The sequence below is a fragment of the Panthera uncia genome, chromosome D4, assembly GCF_023721935.1.
Source record: "Panthera uncia isolate 11264 chromosome D4, Puncia_PCG_1.0, whole genome shotgun sequence".
NCBI lineage: Eukaryota > Metazoa > Chordata > Mammalia > Carnivora > Felidae > Panthera > Panthera uncia.
The window spans coordinates 58,346,449-58,370,522 of NC_064807.1; the positions used below are offsets into that span (position 1 = coordinate 58,346,449).

Here is a 24,074-nt window from a genome sequence, read left to right on the forward strand (position 1 = left end):
CCAGACTGAGGGGTGAAGGAAGACCTCTGGAAGAACAGTTGAGTCAGAGTGAGGGGACAGAGTAGTAAGAGGCACAGAGGCCACGGGAGCAGTGGGAGGCAGTAGGTAGAGCAGCTGGCAGTTACTGAGCACCTGCCACGCTTCTCTCAACATGAGGCATCTCACTGACTCCTCATAATGGCCCCATGAGGAAAAGAATTGTCCACCTAGTACTGATGAGGACATTGAAGCTTAAAGAAATGTGTCCCCCTTGTGCTGCTATGAAGTAACAAAGGCAGGATTTAAGCCCAGTGCCTATTAGTCACCCCTGGGGCCTGTCTAAAGAGGAGGCTGCACCCAGATGCTGCCTGTGGCAGTGTTGGTCCTGGTGCCGAGAGAGAAATCTTGTCCTGCCCAGGGTACAAGATAGGCTGACCCCACTGGGGGAGAGCCCACGCCCTTCCCTGGCCACTATGCCAAGCTTGGGCAGAGGGGACACCTCTGTCGAGTTCAGTAAGGGTTCAAGGTGTGGAGGGATCAGCCTTACATGGAAACCAAGTCCCCTGAGCTCCAAGGAAGCCACAGTGCGGGATGGCAGTTAGGAATGGTGCAGAGTCCAGAATCAGGGGGATGGGTCCTTGTCCCTGCTCAGACTCTTTCTAGTTGGGTGACCCCAGGCAAGATTCTGAGGCTCAGTTTCCCCATCTATAAAACGACTGGACCTGCCGAATGGGTTGCTGGACAGATTACATGAGAAGTGATCTGTGGAACCCTTGTCAGTGTCTGGAGTAGGTTAAAAACCACCCGCCAGTGGGGTATTGCATTCCTGTAGGTCCCAGAGTCCAAAAGTCCCTCCTCATCTGGCCTCCTCCTGCTGGTTTGCTCCCAGAAATATTTAGCATTATTTGAAGAGGAGTTGAAGAAGATCCAGGACGACAACACATTGCAGGTGAAGGAGGCTCAGCGCTGGAAGGACAGCTGGAAGCGCTCCGTGGATACCATCCAGGGCCTATACTTGTGACACCCTCAACCCACCCCACATAAAGGTTCATTTTTTATGGACTCCTTCTCTATCCATCTGTCCGTCCATCCATCCATCCATCCATCCATCCGTTCATCCATCCCTGCTTTATACCCAGCACTGTAGCTTCATCAGTGACCAGGACATGGTGTGGTCCCTGCCCACGTGGATGGGTAAGGAGGACAGAGGTGAAAGGGGTTCCATGTGGTTATCAGGGTTGGTGGGTCACAGGAGTGGGCCACTTAAAATAGAGACCAGTAATTCAGAGGACATAATTCCAATAGGCATGCTTGGCACTTCATCTTGGAAAAGGAAATAATAAAACTATCTGGGCATGGGTATATTTACATTTAACAAAGTGTAAGATAATTGCAACCATGCAACCCACAAAGAATTCATCCAGTCTTGATTGGGTATCTGCCTGGCAACTTGCCTGACCAAATTATAGTATTTTGAGGAAAATCTTCCAGGACTCCTTAATTTTCCTAGGGGCCCCTTAAATCTTGTGAGACTCAGATCCTTCCCTCTGGAAGCCTCCATCTTGCATCTTCCTTGTTGATTTTCTCTTCCTTGATTAAATGGCCTAACCATGCCACATCTCATTTGTTAATAGCTTTTTGTGGCACTTGGATGGACTGCTTATATTCCTTCCTTGATTTCATCAACTCCTGTTCCTTTTACCTGGTTTGCATTTTGACTTTGCATCAGTTTGGATTTTCCTATGCTTTACCTGTTTTAATGACTTGATGAGGTAGGCTTTTGCTCCCATTTACAGATGTGGAAACCCAAGTTCAGAAGGTCAAGACAACCTCCTCAAAGGTATACAGCCAGTATAGCGCCTCAGCGTACTTTTTGGTTCCCCAAAAGTGGACAAAGACTTGGGGGCAAGCCATTGTTTTGGAGATGATCCCAAGAAGCATGAATGAGGTCATGGGGAAGGGGAGCCTGGAAGAAGCCTTGGCCTTGCTCCAGACCCCTTCTAACCCTCCTCCACACACACCAGACACATCTGTCCTCCTCACCTGTCCCCCACCCTGCATTGCCTGTCCCCTGGCCTGTCACTGACCTACCTCCTGACCTGTTTTCCTGTAGCCACTGTCCACACTAGGGACTGTGGGCTCATTGTAGTTCCAGGTGCTCACAGAGGTGGACTGCAAGACCCCAGTCCTTCTCTCAAAGCTACCCTTGGAACCTTAGGGACTTCCCTATCGAGCAGGTAGTTAGGGAAATGGATGCCACTGCCCCATGATAGAGCTGCCTCCAACCTCTTTCCATTCTCCCTCTTGTAAGTTCTCCCATGTCTGCTCTTTCTTGACCATGCCTCCATGTTCCCCACCCAAGAAGTCAGTGTGAGTGAATGTGCCTGAGCACACGTGAGGATGTGGAGAGGAAAATGACCTCCACAATGGAGAGGAGGTGGGCAGGGGCCCCCTGGGATCCTAGAGTTTCTCATCACCAAGTAAACTCTTTCAGGATGTGTTGAGCCCTGGCCTACAAGGCCAAAGCCCTTCCTTATCCTCCGGACTCTGCCCACCTCCTGGGCCCCAGACTGGTCCTTGACTCACTCTTGGCCTCAGTTTCCCAATTGTGCAACAAAAGCCTGATACAGAACCACATAAGTGGATGCTCAGTGAGGTCCAGCTCCATCAAAACAGGTTGGGGTGTTGAGATGGAGTGATATGGGTACAGAAAGGAACACAGTGTATGGTAGCCAGGCTTTGTGTCCATGGCCAGGCACACACAAGGGGTCCTGGGGAAGACCCAAGAAGAGTGCATACACGAGCCCACAAGTTGACGTGTATGCGTGTACATTGTACTAGTAGCTCCACACATGAGGTGGGTCTCCTTCAGCCAGCTCTGTGCACCCCACAGCTGCTGAGGCCTGGGTCATATGTTCACCACTGGACCCAGCAAGGGCTGTCAGTCTCACTTAGCCACTAGGATGAAGGGTGGGGAAGGGGCAGTTCCCTAAAGAAACACTAATGTCCTGTTCCCAACAGAAGAGGGCATGAATGTCAGCCAGGCAGAAACACCAAGTCTCAGAATCATGCAAGCTGCCTGCATACCTGTCTCTGCCACTATGCACAAAGGGCTGTGTCCCAGAGAAAGGGCCTATCTTGTACAAGGTCACATAGTGATTCAATGGCAAAGCTCCTACATTTGCCTATGTATAGTAGAAAATCCAGTAGAAAAATAATGTGGCACACACAAAGAGATTTCTATCTCTTTCACATAAAAGAGCTCTTTTGTCTGTTGTGGGACAACTCCAGTGACCCCCACCCCAGGCAACTGGACGATAGCACTGACTTATTTGTGACTTACTGACAATAACCAGAGAAAATCACTTATGTTCCAGGAGAGGGGCGGTCCTCTTAACCTGCCCTTTTCTGTATTCACAAAACTTTCCTACAACCCCTATGGTGGAGGACATTTGCTAATAAAACAAACCAAAGACAAAAGCAAATCCCCCAAACCCAAAAAAGCTCTAGAGGCAGGCCATCCTTATTGGTCCTGGACTGCTCATCATGGAAGACCACGGGTCATCTGTCCTTCCCCAGCATCTTAGCATGTGGTTTCTATCATCAAGGCTGCCCATGGTCCAGGTCTACACTTGAGACTGCAGGCAGGAGAAAAGAAGGAGGGAAAAGAGGCCCTCCCAGCTGTATCTGTCCCATCTGACCAGCCTCCCCAAAGTCCCCCATCATACTCTGTTCACATGTCATTGACCTAAACTTCGGTCACTCTTAGCTGTCAGAAAGGTTAAGAACTTTAGTCTTTTCATTTGTTGAATTGCTGCCCAAATCAAAACTGGTTTTTAAGCAAAGTGGGAATGAAAATGTGGAAACTACCAGTGCTCTTTCCTACACAGAACTTCAAGATGAAGAGGAGAGGGGGTTATTTCCAGGTGCGTGGGGCATCCACAGCCTCTCTTTCCTTGGTGTTCACTCATTCACAGAGAGAACAAAAAGTCTGTTCTAAACCAGTGTGTGAGTGGGATTGTGTTGATTTTTATCTGCTTGTCCCTTATAAGAAGACCTCAGAAAACCCTCTTCTATTTCATAAATGGGGTGGAGAGAGGTGGGGTTGTGAAGTCTTGTAGGCAAGCAACATGTTCCTAAAAAGCTGAGTCAAAATCATATGTCTGTAAATCAAAGAATAGAATCTGTTGACCCCACCATGTTTGACCCTCATGGTGAATACTAGGAAAAATAATACGCACAAAATAAAACTAATAGTAGTTAAAACTTCTCGTGGCAAAGTTTATCATGGACTAAAGATTAATGGAAGAAAAAATACATTTGGAAAACATTTTGATATGCATAATTTTAATTATTATTAAAAATAATAATCCCTAGGGATGACTGGGTGATTCAGTCAGTTAAGCATCTGACTTTGGCTCAGGTCATGGTCTCAAGGTTCCTGTGTTTGAGCCCCACGTAGAGCTCTGTGCTGACAGTGTGGAACCTGGAGCCTGCTTTGGATTTTGTGTTTTCCTCTTTCTCTGCCCCTCCCCTGCTCACACTCTGTCTCTCTGTCTCTCTCTCTCAAAAATAAATAAACATTAAAAATTTTTTTAAAAATAATAATCCCTAAAATTTACAATAGCAGAATATATAATCAGTAAATTATGATATGAACCCCAAATCAACTTACATAAAAAGTAATTGATCCTGACATAAATAATTGCAATGAATTAATAATAAAAGTAGATAAACTACAGTTGACTTTCTGTGCTATGTATATTTCTCAAATATTATCTCATTTAAACTTTTTAATACTTAGCAGACTTCATATTTTAGAGCAGCTTTAGGTTTATAGAAAAGCTGAGCAAGGAACACCAATTTCCCATATATCCCATCCCCTGCCCCCACAGTTTACTCTATTTGTAACATCGTATAATAGTGTGATTCATTTGTTAAAATTTACGGACCAACTAAAGTCCATAGTTTACATTAGGTTTCAGTCTTTGTGTTACATGGTTTATGAATTTTGACAGATGCTTTAGTGCCATATGTCCACCATTATAGTATCATGCAGAACAGTTGTACAACCAACCCTCAGGCCCCATGTTCCACCCATTCTTTCCTCTCTTCCTCTCCCAATCACTGACAACTATTGATCTTTTTACCCTATCTATAGTTTTGCCCTTTCCAGAATGTCAAATGGTTGGAATCATACAGTATGTAGCCTTTCAGACTGGCTTCTTTCATTTAGCAATATGTATTTAAAGTTCCTCCATGTACCCTATGACCCAGCAATAGCACTGCTAGGAATTTACCCAAGGGATACAGGAGTACTGATGCATAGGGGCACTTGTACCCCAATGTTTATAGCAGCACTCTCAACAATAGCCAAATTGTGGAAAGAGCCTAAATGTCCATCAGCTGATGAATGGATAAAGAAATTGTGGTTTATATACACAATGGAGTACTACAGGGCAATGAGAAAGAACGAAATATGGCCCTTTGTAGCAACGTGGATGGAACTGGAGAGTGTGATGCTAAGTGAAATAAGCCATACAGAGAAAGACAGATACCATATGTTTTCACTCTTATGTGGATCCTGAGAAACTTAACAGAAACTCATGGGGGAGGGGAAGGAAAAAAAAAAGAGGTTAGAGTGGGAGAGAGCCAAAGCATAAGAGACTCTTAAAAACTGAGAACAAACTGAGGGTTGATGGGGGGTGGGAGGAAGGGGAGGGTGGGTGATGGGTATTGAGGAGGGCACCTTTTGGGATGAGCACTGGGTGTTGTATGGAAACCAATTTGACAATAAATTTCATATGTTGAAAAAAAAATAAAAAAATAATAAAGTTCCTCCATGTCTTTTTGTGGCTGGATAGCTCATTTCTTTATATTGATGAATCATACCCATCATCTGGATGTACCATAGCTTGTTTATCCATTCACCTATTAAAGAACCTCTTGGTTGCTTCCAGTTTGGGGTTATTATTCACAATTGCTGTTAAATATTTGTGTGCCGGTTTTTGTGTAGACATGTTTCCAACACTTGTTCGGTAAATACCTAGGAGCACGATTGCTGGATCATGTGGTAGGACTATGTTTAGCTTTTTAAGAAACTGACAAATTGTCTTGCAAAGTGGTTGTACTATTTTGCATTCCAACCAGGAATGTTGTTCAACACTATTGTCAGCATTTGACATGATCAGGACTTTTTTTTTTTTTTTTTTAATTTTCTTTTTTTTTTTAAATGTTTATTTTTTGAGAGAAAGAGAGGAAGCACGAGCGGGGGTGGGGCAGAGAGAGACACACAGAATTGGAAGCAGGCTCCAGACTGAGCTGTCAGCACAGAGCCTGATGTGGGGCTCATGCCCACTAACCATGAGATCATGACCTGAGCCAACGTCAGACACTTAACCAACTGAGCCACCCAGGTGCCCCCAGGGATTTTTTGCATTCAGCCTTTCTAATAGGTGTTTGGTGGTATCTCATTGTGGCTTTAATTTACAGTTTCCTAATGACATATGATATTGAACATCTTCTCATATGTTTATTACCATCTTCTTGTCTTCTTTGATGACGTATTTGTTCAGATCTGTTGCCCCTTTTTTTTATTGCCCATTTTTAAAATGGTTTGTTTGAGATACTTTTTCTGGAGGTAGTGAGTTTATTTTGTTTTTGAAATTTTATTTGTTGAGATATTGTTGAGTGTTAGGATTCTTTGTGTATTTTGGGCATGCTTATTTGCCATCTTCATATTTTCTTTGCTGAGGTGTCTGTTCAGATCTTTTGTCCATTTTTAAATTCAGTAATTAATTTTTAAGTTTATTTATTTATTTTTGAGAGAGAGAGCACAAGCAGAGAAGGGGCAGAGAGAGAGGGAGACACAGAATCAGAAGCAGGCTCCAGGCTTCAAGCTGTCAGCACAGAGCCCAACATAGGGCTCGAATTCACAAAGTATGAGATTGTGACCTGAGCTGAAGTCGGATGCTTAACTGACAGAGCCACCCAGGCATCCCTCAATAATTAATTTTTGTTTTCTTCCTGTTGAGTTTGAAAAGTTCTTTGTGTATTTCTGGTATTAGTCCTTTATCATATAATATGTTTTGCAAATACTTTCTCCCAGTCTGTGGCTTATCTTCTCATTCTCTCAACAATGTCTTTTGCAGAGTAGAAGCTTTTAATTTCAATGTTCAGCTTATCAATTTTTTCTTTCATGGATCAATCCTTTGGTGTTTTATCTAAAAAGTTACTGACAGGGGTACCTGGATGGCTCAGTCAGTTAAGCATCTGACTCTTGATTTCAGCTCAGGTCATGATCTCATGGTTCGTGGGATTGCGCCCCACATTGGGCTCCACACTGAGCATGGAGTCTGCTTAAGATTCTCTACCCCCCTCTCTCTGTCCCTCCGCCACTTATGTGCATATGTGCAAATGTGCTTTCTCTCTCTCTGTGTCTCTCTCTTTCTCAAAAATAAGTAAAAGCTTAAAAAAAATAAAATAAAGTTACTGATAAACTCAAGTTCACCTAGATTTTCTCCTGTGTTATCTTCTAGGAGTTTTATAGTTTTACATTCTACATCACAACATTTTTGGTTAATTTTTGTGAAAGTTCTGTATCAAGGTTAAATTTTTTTTTTTTGCATGTGGATGTCCAGTTGTTTCAAAACCATTGGTTGAAAAGTCTATTGTTTCTCCATTGAATTACCTTTGATCCTTTGTTAAAGACCAGTTGACTATATTTTTGTGGGTATATTTCTGGGTTCTTTATTCTGTTCCATTGATCTATTTTCATCCATAACACACTATATCAATTATTGTAGCTTTATTTATAAAAAGTCTTGAAGTCTGATAATGCCAGTCCTCCAATTTTTTCTTCTCTTTCAATACTGTGTTAGTTATTCTGTTTTGTTTTGTTTTTTTAACTTTTCCATATAAACTGTAGAATCAGTTTGCCAATGTCCATAAAATGACATGCTGGGATTTTGATTGGGATCACACTGTATCTATAGATCAAGTTGGGAAGAACTGACATCTTGACAATATTGGGTCTTCCCATCCATGAACATAGAATATCTCTCCACTTAATGGTTTTTTGGTTCCTTTTGCAAGAGTTGTAGTTTTCCTCATAAAGACCTTATATATAACTGTTAGCATGGCACTGCTTTGTTATAAAGTAGTCATCAGAAGATGCAAAATGTGGCTGTATTTATTTAAAATAATCATCTAAATGAAAATGTAAATATTTTACATTCTTATTGAGAACCTCAGACCTTTAAGAATAAGTCCAAGAACACCGGTTTACACAACATTGACCTAGATTTCCATTTCACTTCTATCTTGTTAGCACCACAGCCCTAAACAGGTTGCTGGTGATGTTGTAAACATTGCACACAAGTTATAAAATCAGCTTTCCAGCAATAGGGTTTATGCAACATGTCATAACACCCACCCACAAATCTTGTAGTTTCAAATAGAGGCCACTTGATCTTCCCAGACACATTACAAGATCAGGATTGAGACTTGGAATCACCCAGAGCAATGCTTTTTTCAACTTTAGCAGTATAGGCTCCAAAACACCCAAGGAAAGATTCTGACAAGTTACCAATTCTGCTATTTAGAACAACTGGCCATTATCTGAGTTACAAATACCTTCTAAATGGGTCTTGTTTATTTGCAAAGAAATAGCCAGCTGGAAATTAGAACTTTTTTTCTGAGTGCCACTTTCAAAAAATTCAATTAATTAAAGCTTGCTTAGAGGAGGTAAGTGTGGCAATTGACCAAGAGAAGATTTTAAGAAGGTTGTGACAGCATTCTCCAAATATCAAACAACCCCCGCTTTAGGGAAGTTTCCATTCTTTCTCTTTAGCCAACAGGTAACACTAAAGTTCACAGGTAGACACTCTAGAGAGAGAGTTTTTAGATCAAAATGGCATTTGGACATTCATAACTGCCTTCCCAATAAGGGCAGGGCTCATACACAAGGGGGAGTTCCCCACTGATACAGAGGTGGTCCGTGCAGAGGAACAATATTTTGCAAATAGTCTGTAAGGGCTGTCTGTCTAATTGTCTGGCCTGTTGTTGTCAGCAAGCATCTGGAGAAGTATCAGGTCACACTCCTCCAGCCTGTTCTCCACCTTACCACCCAGGGTCCACCAGGCTTGGAGGTGAACACAGTGCCTTCCCAGGATGGAAAGGGTGTAGAGAAGAAAATTGGAAGAATTGACTGGAAACATTTGGAGATGTGAAAAGAAAAATTCCATGGATATAGAATGGCAAAGTAAAGATCAAGTCTCTTTCTGAACAATTGTCAGCCAGTAAATTGGTACCTGGATTTGGTGCAAGCCATTTGTTAACCTCTATTATGCAGGTCTATGGCTTGCCTTAGAGATTTTCATGGGGGGGGGATGTTTACTTTGTCTTTATACTTTCTATGCATTTCCCAGCGCTAGAACACTGCAGTCATTCTGATTAGGGACCACATATATATATCATATATGTATTCATATATGATATATACACAACCACATATATATATCATATATATATTCATATATGATATATATACATATCAACCTTCAAATCCATTTTTTTGGAATATGTACTGCACGAAGAGAGGGAAATGCTGTGTTAGTGCTTGCAGACTGTGTTACTTTCATATTAAGAACCATTTATCTGGAGGAAATCTCCTCTGGTGGCTTGCTCTGGCCAATACCTTGTTAGCTCCTTTCTTAGGCAACAGCTAGCCTCCAGGTACTATAATTTTTTTTTCTTTTTTTTTAATGTTTATTTATTTTTGAGAGAGAGAGTGTGTGAGCAGGGGAGGGGCAGAGAGAGAGGGAGACACAGAATCGGAAGCAGGATCCAGGCTCTGAGCTGTCAACACAGAGCCCAATGCAGGACTCGAACTCATGAACCGCGAGATCATGACCTGAGCTGAAGTCGAACACCCAACAGACTGAACCACCCAGGTGCCCCAAGGTGCTATAATTTTCTAATTGCAAATATAAAACACCCTGTTTGAAGGAAGTTGCTACTGAGAGCAGGGGCTCCAGTTTTAAGTGGAAAAGGCTAAGTGCAAGAGGATGAAGAGAGAATTGGAAAGAAGACCATCTCTTCTTATGGGCTAAGTGAACTCCAGGAAGAACTCTCAAAACAGTGTTTAATCTCCTCAGCATGTTGTAAGTGCTAGGGAAAATCAGGTAATTTGGGAGTGGGGTGATGCAGAATTCTAATAAAGACATGCATTCATCCCTGTCTGTTGGAGTAAACAAGAATGTCTTGTTCAGCTTCTCTTTGGGTAAGAATGGCTGTTGGGGGATTTCTAGAAGCAGCACTCAACCCCTATCTGACCTAGCACCCTCTTTTTTCTTTTAGGTTTATTTATTTGTTTTGAGAGAGACAGAGAGAGCACAAGCGGGGCAGGGGCAGAGAGAGAGGGAGAGAGGGAGACTCCCAAGCAGGCTCCATGCTTTCAGCACAGAGCCCAATGTGGGGCTCAAACTCATGAAACCATGAGATCATGACCTGAGCCAAAATCAAGAGTTTGATGCTTAACTGACTGAGCCACCCAGGTGCCCCCAGCACCCTCTTTTATAATGAATATTTTATAGCCCCTCCCTTTACTTTCCTGAACTGAAATTCACAGATCAAATAACTTGGAAAACGTGTTATATATAAAACTACGAAAAAGTTATTTGTGTTTATACATCAGAGGCTTTTCAGCTACATGAATGACTGGCAGGACAGTCACATGTTGGTTGGGACAAAGGGAACTCCTTGGATATCGGGGAGCTGTTCTGCTGGCAGCAGGACAAAAAGCAACCAGCCAAGCCCACTAAATCTGAGGAGGTGCCCCCCATCACTGTGAAAACCTAAATTAACCTCACAAATGTCCAACGCGCCCTGGGGAGGGGGCGGGGGATGATGTTGCTCTCATGGAGACCCACTAAAGAATGGGAATTGTCCAAAAAGCCTCTAGTGAAGTCTCTTTTGCTACTTACTGGGTTAATTTTGCCACTTAAAGGGAATCTAACAAAAGATTTTGATTTATTCAAGGTCAAACAACTAAGTGGCAATGATCCTCCCAGAGTATTACACTTTGAATCTGAACACACATTTTTAAAAAAGATATTATTTTTCTATGTAATCTCTACCCCCAATATGGGGCTCAAACTCATGACACTAAGATCAAGAGTCACATGCTCTAACAACTATACCAGTCAGGGGGCTCTGAAACCACATTTTCTTGAATACTGTCTGCATTTTTGATTTCAGGATCAGCTAAGCTATACTAAGCCGTAGACTTACGTGGTTCCTTCTCTTTGCCTCCTTCCTTCCTCACCCTTAGCATCTACTGCAGTATAATTTTTGTACCAGTCTGTTTATTGATTGTTACAGAATCAGTAATGCTATAGTTGCTTGCCTTGCTTAAAGTATTAGTTACCCCACCTCCATGCCCTACCCCACATCTGGGTCCTTAACCTGCTGCCAACTTAATATCTGCATCCTGGGAGTTGTCCTTCTCTCTGGGCCTTGCCCAGGGCTGGGCTGTGCAAATGAGCCACAGCTCTAGAGGGGCAGAGGCCATCTCTTAGAGAGCCAAGACCCTCCCCCGTTGGTCCTATGACCTTGCTCTACACAATGTGGCTTTAAGCTTTCGTTATCCCCTGTTTTCCAGTGTTCAGTGGCTGGGTGGCCTCTACAGCTTTAGGGATCAGTCCCTTCTGGGGATTAACCCCTTTCAGCTGACTCACCTTGGAGGCCTTTGTGGGCAGATTAGGGAGTTTTGCTTGATCAGCACATCCTCAGCTTTACCAGGGCCTGGATTTTAGCAGCGCCCCAGCAATCTCTCCCTTCAGTGTTTTGTTTTGTTTTGTTTTGTTTCTCCTTACTCAGTTAAAACAAATGCAATTGTCTAGAAATTCCTCTGCATTTGTTGGTGAGGCAATAGCTGACAGGAGAGGGTGTGATCATGATGTTAACGATTAAAAGTAGATCTGTCCAAAGATTCCATTTGTTATGCATCTATTTTTCCTGGCCTTATGTAAGCAAAAAGGTGAGGTGAGGCTGGACTTAGTCCACGTATGTAACTTTGAACGTGTTGTTCAGCTTTAAGAAGGACTTAGAATTATCATTGCTAAAATTATTTGCAATTAAATAACTCAGAGGAAAAAAAATGAATACAATATAAGTCTTTTCAAGTTGTTCACAAGGAAGATGAGACCTGGGACCATCTCCTACATCCTCCCCTACTGTAAACATTTTTGAGGGACAGACAAGGTGCTACAGGAGCTCCACTAAGGGGGCAGGTCACTTTTGGGTGGGGCTTCAAGGAAGATTTCCCAGGAGAGGAATTAATGAAGACCCCAAATAATGCCACAGCCAAGTCCCTGCAGCTCATCTGGTGGTAGGCAAAGAGATAGAAATGAGAGTTTGGGATTGGGTTTCCTCATAGGAGACGATCTAGAGAAGAGGCAGATGAGGTTAGATGGGAAGTGAAATGGGGACAACTGGGGTGTCTAAAATTGCCACTCCAAAGTTTGAAGAGTGGAAGAACTGCCCACCACAGCAGAAACGTCAGAGAGACCCTGTGAGGGAGGGTTGGGAGTATCTCTTTCTTAGACTGCATTGCAAATGCCAGAAACCCCATCAGGTGAGATAAAAACAAAATGAGCTACAGGCATGCTCTTGGAATGTGGTTGCTGTCTCCCCTTCTTCCTAAGTGGTGCTTGCTGGACTGAGAGAAGGGAAGGAGGGAAGGACAGAGATGCACCTCAACCAGTGGCTTTGGTCTTGTCTGCCTTGTACGGGTGTTTTGGTGTTTGTGTCCAGTGTGGCTCTCTCCAAACAGGCTCCCCAGGTATAGACAAAAATGCATGAAGGGCTTTAGGTGGACATTTCGCACTGGACATATTCCCACCTTTCTCAGCCCAGGATAAGGTGGCAATAAAGCCATCTTCCTTTCTTATGCCTGGGCCTTGATTAGCACTCCTTTCCCATGACAACCTCTCGGAAGTATTTGGATGGGCACAGATTACTTGCCAGGCTGTTGCCCACTGGCCAGCTGGTCTTGGTCCCCCTACTATCTGTCTTGCCTACACTCAAAAGCCATCCGAGCAGATCACAACCTCTCAACAGCCCTTGAGGATGGGAAGTGTTCCTGCCTCTCCTGAAAGAGAGACACAGATGCTCCTGGCCCTGACTCCGGTCATCCAAAGATGAGCTTGGGCTTTTGCTGAGAGAGAATACCTTCCACCTCAGTCTTGTTCATTCTGAAAACTCCGTTCTTTGGCCTCAGGATATATGCCCTAATCTAAGGCAGTTTTTAATACAGGTTCCTAGTGGGACTTAAGGTGCCCCCAAAATCTTCTCTGACATCATATGCCAAATTTCGTATCCATGTGTTACTCTCCCATATTCTAACCTCCTATCCCACAAGAGGCAAGAGCCATTGTGTCAGAAGAATAACCAGTTTTTGTCATCCTTTGATATCATCTCTGATTTCCCTGAAATGCAATTATATATCCAGGGCATGGGAGTTAATTCTTGAATTCCCTGGGTTTGGGGCCATTTCCAAAGAAAGTTAACAAACTTCCTAAACTGTCCTTGCTATGTCAGCATTCCATGGACTTCTGAGAACCTCCTGGTATGTCTTAGCCAAAAATCTACCTGCAGAATGGACACTTTACCCAAGAACATATATGAAGGGCCAGTGAACACATGAAAATATGCTCAATATCATTAGTCATGGGGAAATGCAAATTAAAAAACCTCAATGTGATATCTGTATACATCTGCTAAAATGACTAAACTTAAAATGACTGACAATTGCAAGGACTGGAGAAGATTTAGAGCAACTAGACCTGTCATACACTGCTGGCAGGTGGGAGGAGGGACAACAAAATGATGCAGCCATTTTAGAAAACAATTTGATAGTGTCTTATAGTTAGTCATACACATATTCTGCAACCAACAACTCTACTCCTAAGTCTTTATGCAAGACAACTATATGACCACACAAAGACCTGTATGTGATTGTTTACAGCTGTTTTATTCACAATAGCCCCAAACTGGAAATAACACATACATGTATCAAATGTGAATAAACAAATTGTGACATATCCATACCGGTGATGGTATCTACTCTGCAATAAAAGGAAACAGACTACTGATAGATGTGGCAACGTGGGTGACTCTCAAAAGCATTCTGCTAAGTGAAGGAAGGCAGTCACAAAGACTCCATACTGTATGATTCCATTTATATGACATTCTAGAGAAGGCAAAGCTCTAGTAACAGAAAACAGATCAATGCCTGCCAGGGGCTGGTGGTAGGGGGAAGAAATTAACTCTAAAGAGGCACAGGGGAAATTTCTGAAATGATGAATTAGTTCTAGATCTTGATTGTGGTGGTGGACACACGACTGAATACATTTGTCAAAATTTACCAAACCATACATTTAAAATATGTATTATTATTATATGTAAACTATTCATCAAAAATATGATTTAAAAAAATTTTTTAATGTTTACTTTTTAGACAGAGAAAGAGAGAGACAGAGACAGAGCATGAATGGGGGAAGGGCAGAGAGAGAGGGAGACACAGAATCTGAAGCAGGCTCCAGGCTCTGAGCTGTCAGCACAGAGCCTGACAGGGGGCTGGAATCCACGAACCGTGAGATCATGACCTGAGCCTAAGTCAGATGCTTAACCGACTGAGCCACCCAGGTGCCCCCCAAAATCAGTTTTTTAAAAAACTAGCTGCAGAACGTCATTTGTCTTTCTATACAGTACAGTCCATAGAATCCCTTTGAAAGGATGAAGAATCTCAGACTTGAGGTCAACATACATTGCTTTTATGATTTACTTTGCATGTTGGACTCTGGAGTTTTTCCTAATTTTCTTCTCCACTGGCACTCTTTCCACTGGGAGCTGCTTTTTACATCTTTCCTATCATAAATGTGGAGTCAGAAGATGTCATGAGCACTGCAGAGTCCAAACTGGGTCTGGCTATATTTTAGGTCTATTAAACCCACTGCAGTGCTTGGAGCAGATTGCAAGGGAGAGAGATCCTAAATAGACTGAAATACAGTAGCAGGGATGAAGAGAAGTGCCGGGGAGAGACATTTGGGCAGATTTAGTTAGGGACTAGATGTGGGAGTATAAAAGAGAACAGCATTCAAAGGAGATTTTGAACAGTTCCCCATTGCCTTTGGGGAAAAGCCCAAACTTCTGTGCATGGGCTATAGGGCCTTCTGTGATCTACTTCCAGCCAAACTTTTCATTGCTTGCTATCTCTTTTCACTGAATCAAAAGACCCTCAAGGGTGCTTGCCTGGCTGGCTCAGTTGGTAGAGCACGTGACTCTTGATCTCAGGGTCATAAGTTTGAGCTCCATGTTGGATGCGCAGTTTATTAAATAAGGAAATAAATAAATAAGAAATAATTTTTAAAATGCTCCTCAAGCATAGGCTTGTGCCTTAGCAGAGTAGGCATTCCATGAAAGTTTGTTATGTAACAGCAGGTGTTCAATATGTACTAGTTGATTGTCCATTCAACTACCAGTGGGTATTGGTTTTTTTTCTATTTTTGGCTATTGTAAACAAGGCTGCTATGAATATTCTTGTCTAGGTCTTTGTGTAGACATATGCTCTCATTTCTCTTGGGCAAACTTTGGGTAAATGGAATTGCTGGGTCATATGGTAGGTTTAGTACCCCCATACAATGGGATACTACTCAGCAATAAAAAGATACGAACTACTGGTACACAAAACAACATGGATGAATCTCAACGTGTTTACATTGAGTGAAAAAAAATGGACCTTCCTCCTGACCCCTACCAAAAAAGACAGCACATACTGTATGATTCCTTTTATATAAAACTCTAGAAAAAGCAAACTAATCCATAGTGACAGAGAGCAGATCAGCAGTTGAAGGGGCAAGGGACAGAGAGGCACAAGAGATGAGGATTATAAAAGTGACCCAGGGAAAACTTTTTGGAGGTGATGGTGTGCTGTTATGTTTATGGCAGTGATGGTTTCACAGCTGTATACATATGTGAAAACATCAAATTGTACATTCTAAATGTGCCGTTTACAGTATGCCTCAATAGAGCTGTAAAAATATATACTCCTCGAAAAAACAGCAGACCTCAGTGAATGCTTATAGAATAAGTGCAGAGAAGTGTTCAATGTTGGTTTAAGGAATACAAACCGACACGCCCAATATATGTTGGTAGAATTAATGTGCACAAGAAATAAGTGAATGAATATTAGATGTTCAATAATTTTATAATGAATGAAGGAATGAATTCGACAAATATTTATTTAACCCTTATGTGCCAGGCACAATCCTAGGCTCCAGGAATAGGTTAGGGAGCATGACAAAGATTCCTGTGCTCACAGAGCTTAATTCGAGGACATGATAAGTAAAATACATACAGTGCGCTCAAGAGAGAGAAAGTTGAGAAGTGAGAAACTCCGGGAAGCAGATTGACATTTTTTAAAGTAGCACCTTCTTCGAAAAGGTGACGCTTCGGAAAAACCTAAAGGAAATGAGCGGACCAGGTGGACGTCTGGGAGGGTTAAAAGTAACTGTTCCTGTTAACCAAAAGAATGAGCAAGAGTTGACTGAAACGTCTGACTTGGGCGTGAAGCAAGCATACAAGAGCGTGTTAACTGCTGGTGAGGTCCTGCTGGGTGTGAAGTGCCGGGTCCCGGCCGGGCCAGGCCGCGGGTACTTGCGTTGTCCACGGGGAGGCGCGCCTGAACCTTCCCCGCAGTCGTCTTCCGCCGTCGGCCCGTGCGTGGGCACGCGCAGAAACCGCTAGGCGGCGTCGGTTTCCCTCCCCACGCGCGGACGCCGGCGTGGGCCAACGCGGCCGGAGAGCCCGCGCGTGCGCAGAGCCGAGGCCGGGCTGCCTTCGGGGCGGGGCGGAGCGGGGCGGGGCAGAGCGGGGCGGGGCGGGGCGGGGGCTTGAGGTGAATCCCGAGCCGTGGCTGCGGCTCTGGCCGTGCGGGGAAACCGAAAGTGGGCGGCGGCCGCGGCTGTGGGCCTGGCGGAGACGGCGGCGGGAGCTGGGCCCAGAGGCGCGGGGACGGGCCGTGGGCCCCCGGGACGAGGTGAGCGCAGGGTTTGCCGCTGCGGGCGCGACAGGTGCCGGGCGGCGTCAGACGGGGTTTCGGGCGGGCGCGGCGCACCTGGGTCACTGGAGGGACAGTGGCCCGGACGGGACTGGAACGGGCCCGGGGCCTCTTCCCGGCAGCCGCAGGAGATGCCCCGCAGGGGGGGCGGGGAGTCGGAGTTCCAGAGCGTTGTTTTAAATCTCTGATCGGACCCCTCCCCCGGCCGCTTGGTGACGGGCTGGGCGTCCGCCCGGGAGCCTGACAGACCCTCCTGCCGCCGGGCAAGTCAGTGCAGCGGGGGAAATGCAGCAGTAGGGGTGTGGACGAAGGGCGGGAGACGCTGACCAGGAAGTGGTTCCACTGCCGCCCCTCCGGAGCAGGGCATATCAGAGCCGCCGGCTGTTTGAGCTCGGTATGTTACACGGTGAGCGTTAAGCCCCTCAAAGGCACGGGCCTCTCTCTACAGACCAGCACCTGCAGGCCGCTCAGGTAATGCAGGACGCGCATACTATACATTGCTCTCAGACCGGGAGCCCCGGGGCCGGCACACAGCTCTAAGCTAAAAGGAAACACGAATCCTGCAGGGTCAGGTGCTCAGCCTCAAGTTAACGGGAGGGGGATTGGGGCCCGCACAACTTTTCTGCTCCGTTCCGTTTGCGGGGTGTAATGCATTTCCAGTTACAACTGAAGCGTACCAGTCCCACATAGTTTCAAAGAGCAAGAAAGGCGTATGCCTATATTAGAAAAAAGTCCTGGCCCCAAAGGATTCTGATGACCGCCTTACAAAACAAAACAAACTACTGATCTAGGTCACCGCCCCGCCCCACTACGTCCCATGGTGCGGTGGGAAAATTGCAGAACAAGTGTTCTGTCTAGTGGTATAAAACAACTTAGAGACAAGAGTGAAACTTAGACCCGAATTTCTAACTCATCCTGGGCTGCCTTGATGTGTAGGCGTTGCATACTGCAAACTGTGGGCTTTGCAGACCTGGGTTGGAAATCTGGGCTTCTCCTCTTACTAATTGTGGATGGTGAATAAACTACTTTCTTTGAGCCTGGTTTTCTGTATTATCAAATGGAAATGTTTAACTTACTCCACAAAGCTTTTGTGAGGTAACTACTGTAAATCCTTTGATTTATTATAATGGTCGAGACACGTTAGTTCTTTTCCTTACACCAAAGTTCCTATATTTTACCTAACTGGATTTCAGTTTCTTGGAGGCATCTTTAAATTCTCTGTATAATATTCATGGGCACTTGGTGGGGATTTTTGCATTTCCACTTAGTTGACATTTCGGAGCATCAGTTACAGGCAAAGCACTGTGCTCTGTGCAGGGAATTGCTCCTGGGGCCAGCTGGATTAGAATTCACATCTCCTGTGCCTCGGCCCAGGGCCCTTTGGTGGCACACAGATTTCCTCTTTGCTAGTTAAGCACAGTGAGACGGTGAGGCAGCAGTTGGCAGTGCCTTCAGATTTCAGTCCCTGTAGATTGGAGATGGAACATAATCCCTGCTAATGCCCTTTTAAGTGTATTGGTTGAACACGGCTGAATGAACTACTGTGTTTTGTACCAAGACATTTAAACTCCTTGAAGGACTTCTCTTTAAATTCTCTGTGCAATAGAATCTTGTTGGAGACTTGGTATGAATGTGAAGGAAAATACTTTATAATCCAACTCTTAAGTGCCTATTCTGTGTTTGATCAAGCGCTCTTTTCAAGAACTGAGATTTGACAGAGTGCTTTGCATCTGGGCATTTTCAGGATCAGCGGATGAATACAGGAAGGACAGAAATTCCTTGGTACTTGAGTGAAATCTAATTTCATATTTATGTGAATCGCTTTTTCTTTGTGCAAAACTTTTTTCTCTGCCCTCTACTCCCATATTTGTGCTTTTGAAAGCTTCATTCTTTTTATTATTTCTTCAGTGGGCCAAATGTGTGTGTGTGTTTTTACATTTTTTCTTAAACCAAAAGTAATTTAGCTGAGATGTGTATACATGCCAATGAGAGCTTCTGGTCGGCATGAAATACCTAGTGACTTGCAAACATACTCAATATTTTAGCTGTGCAGCTGTGTCAGGAGGAAGCAAACCTGTGATTTCCTTTAGATCTTTGGATCTCATCTCAGAACTTGAAAGTTGAGAATCACAGATCTTGTCCATCTTCCTTATCACCCATCCATATGAAAAAAAGAGACCTGAAGTGACTCACTCAAAGGATCATAGCTAATTAGTAGCAGACTGGGCTTAAGACCCCAAATCCTAACTAGGTCACTTTATTATCTCCAGAGTTTTTTTCACTAATATGTAGATTTATGGAAGGCCCTTACTTATTATTCATAATATGTAGTTAGTAATGCATGTACACTTTAGAGCTTGAAATAATAATAATAATAATAATAATAGTAAAAACCCTGTTCCCTAAAGATACCCTGTGGGGGTAGATCACCACCTGAAGGCATTAATTACTATCTTTCCTTTTGAAAGAGTTGGTAAAGGAGTAACTAATTCAGGTGGTAACAAGTAGACTATACTGTAATTGGAAAGAAAAGAGAACATGTTAACATGTTGCAAGATGAGAAATCATCTGGGAAGGGTCTTAGACCAAAACCTTCCCTCTCTTAGCCTCAATTTATTATAAGATGAGGGGTTTGGGATAAACTAGATGATGTCTAAAATTTTTTCAGCACGACGTTCTGAACTTTTAGGCCTTGGCATGTTAAAATAGTGTCTTCAAGGGGCACCTGGGTGGTTGAGTCGGTTGAGCATCTGACTCTTGATTTCGGCTCAGGTCATGATCTCACGGTTCATAACATTGAGCCCTGCGTTGGACTCTGCACTGACAGCATGGAGCCTGCTTGGGATTCTCCCTTTCTGTCTGTCACTCTCTCTCTCTCTCAAAAACAAACAAATGAACTTTTTTTTTTTAATATTGTCTTAAAGTAAAAGGACAGCCAGTTACCAGAAGTATATGCCCTGAGGAGATACTAAAAATTGAGTGGCTGCCCAAGAAGGTAAGAGAGATTACTTGGTGATTTCAGTTTACCCTAATAATTCTTCAGATATATTTTGGGGTTTAGTGCCACTTTGCAGCTCAAATTTATGACATGAAAAATGCATTGAGGAAGATGAGCCAAACAGTACAGTTGAAAATAGTTAAGAAAAGAGAAACTTAAAGATGAGAAAGCACAGGTGAGAGCCAGAGCAGCTGGGCTAAAGGTCTTTGGGTGTAGGGAGTGAGGAAAGTCAGGCAATGGGAAAGCGATAACATGCAAATGATTGAGTCACAGAGGGTTGGTGGTAAAGGCTGTATCTAGAGGACACAGAAGCCACCTTCTTCTGAGTAAGACTTTCTCAGGATGATTACCAGGTGTATTAAAGAGAAAAGCTGTGAGTTTCCAAAATACAGTTTTGAGTGTGAGAATTATTTCAGGCTATTTCAATTACTTAAATCTCTCTCTTTTTTTCTTTTTAAAGGAAGATAATTTTTTTTAAACGTTTATTTATTTTGAGAGAGAGCGAGAGAGATTAGGTGAGAGGCAGAGAGAGGGAGAATCCCAAGCAGGCTCCATGCTGTCAGCACAGAGCCCTATGTGGGGCTCAATCCCATAAACTGAGAGATCATGACCAGGTGCCTCTAAATATCTCTTTGTTAAAGTTGGTCATTACTTTCCCCTGTTCCTTGCCCCATTTCTTATACATTGTTAACACTTTGGGATACTGTGATTTATTGTGTAAGGAAAAGAAAAAGGACAGAATGAAAGGATAAAATGAGATGTCAATCGCCACCACTGAATATTTGCAGCAGTGAGAGATGCTTTCAGATTTGGGTGCACACCCTTAAATCAGAACGTGGCAGATCCCTGTTTCATGCCAGATGATCAGTTAAGGGCTGATCACGAAGTCAGTACTCCATAAGTCCAATTTACTTTCAGAAGCCAACTCTACATTTGGAGTAGCTGTCTAAAAGGAAGCCCTCGTTGTGGGAACCAGAAGCCCTGGGTTCTTGTTGTGGTTCTGGCCATAAAGGTATATGAAACCTGGAATAATTACCCTGGGCCTCAGTTTCCTCATTTTTAAACGGAAGGGTTTAGAGGAGATGGTCTGAAGGTGCTCACCAGCATTCCATGCTTCTCTCGGCTCCCCACTGTGAAGTCGGACCTCCATCCTATGCTGCTTTCCTAAGCCAGGCGGGATGCAGGGACATTGTGGGATTGTAGTCTAGCAGGGAATCTCTGCTCTGTGAGCCTTTGCCAAAGTAGTAAGTAACTTTTTGCCTACTAGTTAAGTGAGGAATCTTGGAGGAGATCCAGTGGCTTTCTTTGCAAGCTTTCCAGTTCATAAGTATGTTAATGAGGCAAATAAGAAAATCTTTGGAAAATTCCGATGTTTCAAATTTAATGTGGTTCTAAAAATTTCTCCAATATGCCAATGCTCATTTTACTTTTGGCCATTTAATGCATATATTCATAGGTAGTCTTCCATCCGCACCATGCTTCCAGGAAATGCAGGTAACTTTTGAATGCCAAGTACCATGGTAAGTACAGGTGACCACTTTTGATGCTTGTCATTTGGAAGAGAAGCGAGGAAAGTGCAATTTGTTGTGACACATTGTGGCCATTTTCTTAAAAAAAATTTTTTTTTTTAATGTTTATTTTTGAGACAGAGAGAGACAGAGCATGAGTGGGGGAGGGGCAGAGAGAGAGAGGGAGACACAGAATCCGAAGCAGGCTCCAGGCTCTCAGCTCTCAGCACAGAGCCTGACACAGGGCTCGGGCCCACAAACCGCGAGATCATGGCCTGAGCCAAAGTCGGACGCTTAACCAACTGAGCCACCCAGACACCCCACATTGTGGCCATTTTCTTCCCCCTGAGGTCTTTGCTAGCTGATCTTGGTCAGTTTTTGAAATTAAACATACTCTGATTAAATAATTTCCCAGACATAACTCCACTTTACTCTGGTGTTTATGATTCTTATTCAGCTCAAGCAGACCCTGTATTGTCTAAGGAAACCCTTAAGAATTTTAACTTGAGAAGCTGTGGTCTAAAACAGAGATAACCAACCTTATTTCTCCCAACCTAGCCTAACTTAGTCACCAGGGCTTGCATAACATTCTCAAAATAAAAGTAATTTGAGTTTTTTTAAACTAGAAATTATATTTCTCACAACGCTTTCAGAGAGTAGAAATAAAAGGGGAAAGAGAGTTGGAAGATCAAAATGGCAGCTTTAAAAATTTAGGGAGCCACTTTAGGAAACTTGCAAACTTAATCTTTTGGGGGGAGGATACCTAAAAAATCCTGTCATTGAGGCACAGTTGAAATTCCCATCAACTTCCTTTTGTGCTTCTAATGGATGACATCCAAGATAATAAACTTAATTTTTATAGAGGAAAGTATTCTTGTGTGCTTTTTACAAAAAATTCTTAAGTGTAATTTGCCATCTATAGAAAATCTTGAAAAATTCCATGATAATCATGGAATTAAATTTTAGAGCATTTTAGGGGCACCTGGGTGGTTCAGTCAGTTAAGCATCCAATTCTCGCTTTCAGCTCAGGTCGTGATCTCATGGTTTTGTGAGTTCAAGGCCCACACTGGGCTTGTGCTGGCAGCATGGAGCCTGCTTGGAATCCTCTGTCTCTCTCTCTGCCTCTCCCCCACTCACACGGTCTTGCTAAGGCAATACAGATTAGAAAATAATGATTTCTTTAAAGATTTTTTTAGAGAGAGCATGCAAGCAGGGGAGAGGGGAAGAGGGAGAGACAAAGACTCTGAAGGAGGCTCCACACTCAGCCTGGAGCCGGACAGGGGGCTCATCTCTGGGCTCCATCCCATGACCTTGGGATCATGACCTGAGCCAAAATCAGGAGTCAGAAGCTCAAGTGACTGAGCCACCCAGGCATCCCTTTAAAGCTTTAGTTGTAACTTTCTTTTTGTTCATTGCCTAAAGTAGCATTGCTAATGTAGGAGTTGCAAATCCAACTGGAAGAAATTGACAAGCATGAGAATATGACCTACATCTGAACAAGATGAATAGTCACATTTTCCCTCCCAGGCTTTACTGTGCTTAAATGCCTCTCACCAGCTTTGAGATGTTCAGTCTCAGCCCAGGGACTACTTCTCCCTCAAAAAAGTTTTTTTTTTTGCAAATAGAGAATCATAGTGTTCCATGAAAATAGCATATGTAAAGGAAAAAAAAGGCGGGGTGGGGAGTGGAAGGGAAGGATAAAGATACTTAATTTGGATTGCAGCCATGTGGTCAAGCCTTGCTTCCCAGTCCTGCCAAGTATAAGGTCTTTTTTTTTTTTTTTTTTAATGTTTTAAAAAACTTTGTGGAACTTTGCCTACTAGTAGTTAGGCTTCTACCATTGGCTGATAAAGCATGTAACTACTAAGTGCTGCTGTGAATTCAGTATCGATTTGTGTTTGTGAATCCCAACAGTATATGCACACTGTTTGGGAAACAGGAATACACGTAAGCATGAGACACTTGCCAGTATTCAAGCAGTGCCTCCTGCTCATAGGGATGTGTGGACTTCTTACCATAACACTGTGTCCCTGATCTGGGCTTGCTCACTGAGAGTGCTGGCTCAGAGTGGAAAGGCCCCAGGGTAATCTACCTGATGGTTCTCAACCACAGCCTGGTGATGCAGTTGGCTCTCTCAGCCAGTTCATAACAGTCCTGAAAATTTGCAAGTCATTTTTTAATAAAGTAAATTAAAGATGAGTCCTTTAATAGCCTCACATGCATTATGCTATATTTTAGTAAGTAGGAGAGAAAAGGAGTATTAGGTGGATGGAGCACGTGGCATTTGTTCACTCAGTATTTATTGAGTTCTTGTGGGCGAGGCACTAGAGATTCAGTAGTGAACAAAACCTTACACATCCTGGCTTTCATGGAGTTTATAGTCATGCTGGGGAAGCAGGTGGTAAGATTAAAGAATCTTGGGTGGTGATAAGTGCTAAGGAGTGAAATACAGTAGGGAAGGGGTGTA

At 43.4% G+C, this 24,074-nt stretch overlaps 2 protein-coding genes across 3 annotated transcripts in view; both read left to right on the top strand.

Annotated features, from left to right (window-relative positions):
• Positions 1-1,041, top strand: part of CCDC180 (coiled-coil domain containing 180) — a 60,339-nt gene extending 59,298 nt beyond the window's left edge. Inside the window, exon 39 of the mRNA XM_049626849.1 lies at positions 869-1,041. Within this exon, the coding sequence (XP_049482806.1) occupies positions 869-1,000 (132 nt within the window). The 3' untranslated portion in view covers positions 1,001-1,041. The remainder of the gene's footprint in view (positions 1-868) is intronic.
• A 15,871-nt stretch (positions 1,042-16,912) lies between these two features.
• The window catches only part of TDRD7 (tudor domain containing 7), a 77,548-nt gene continuing 70,386 nt past the window's right edge, over positions 16,913-24,074 (top strand). Inside the window, exon 1 of one of the 2 annotated variants that reach the window (XM_049626863.1) lies at positions 16,913-17,080. The gene's annotated coding sequence lies outside the window, so the exon portion shown is untranslated. Of the gene's footprint in view, positions 17,081-17,294; positions 17,496-24,074 lie in introns of those variants that run through there. The other variant, XM_049626868.1, reaches the window with a different exon arrangement.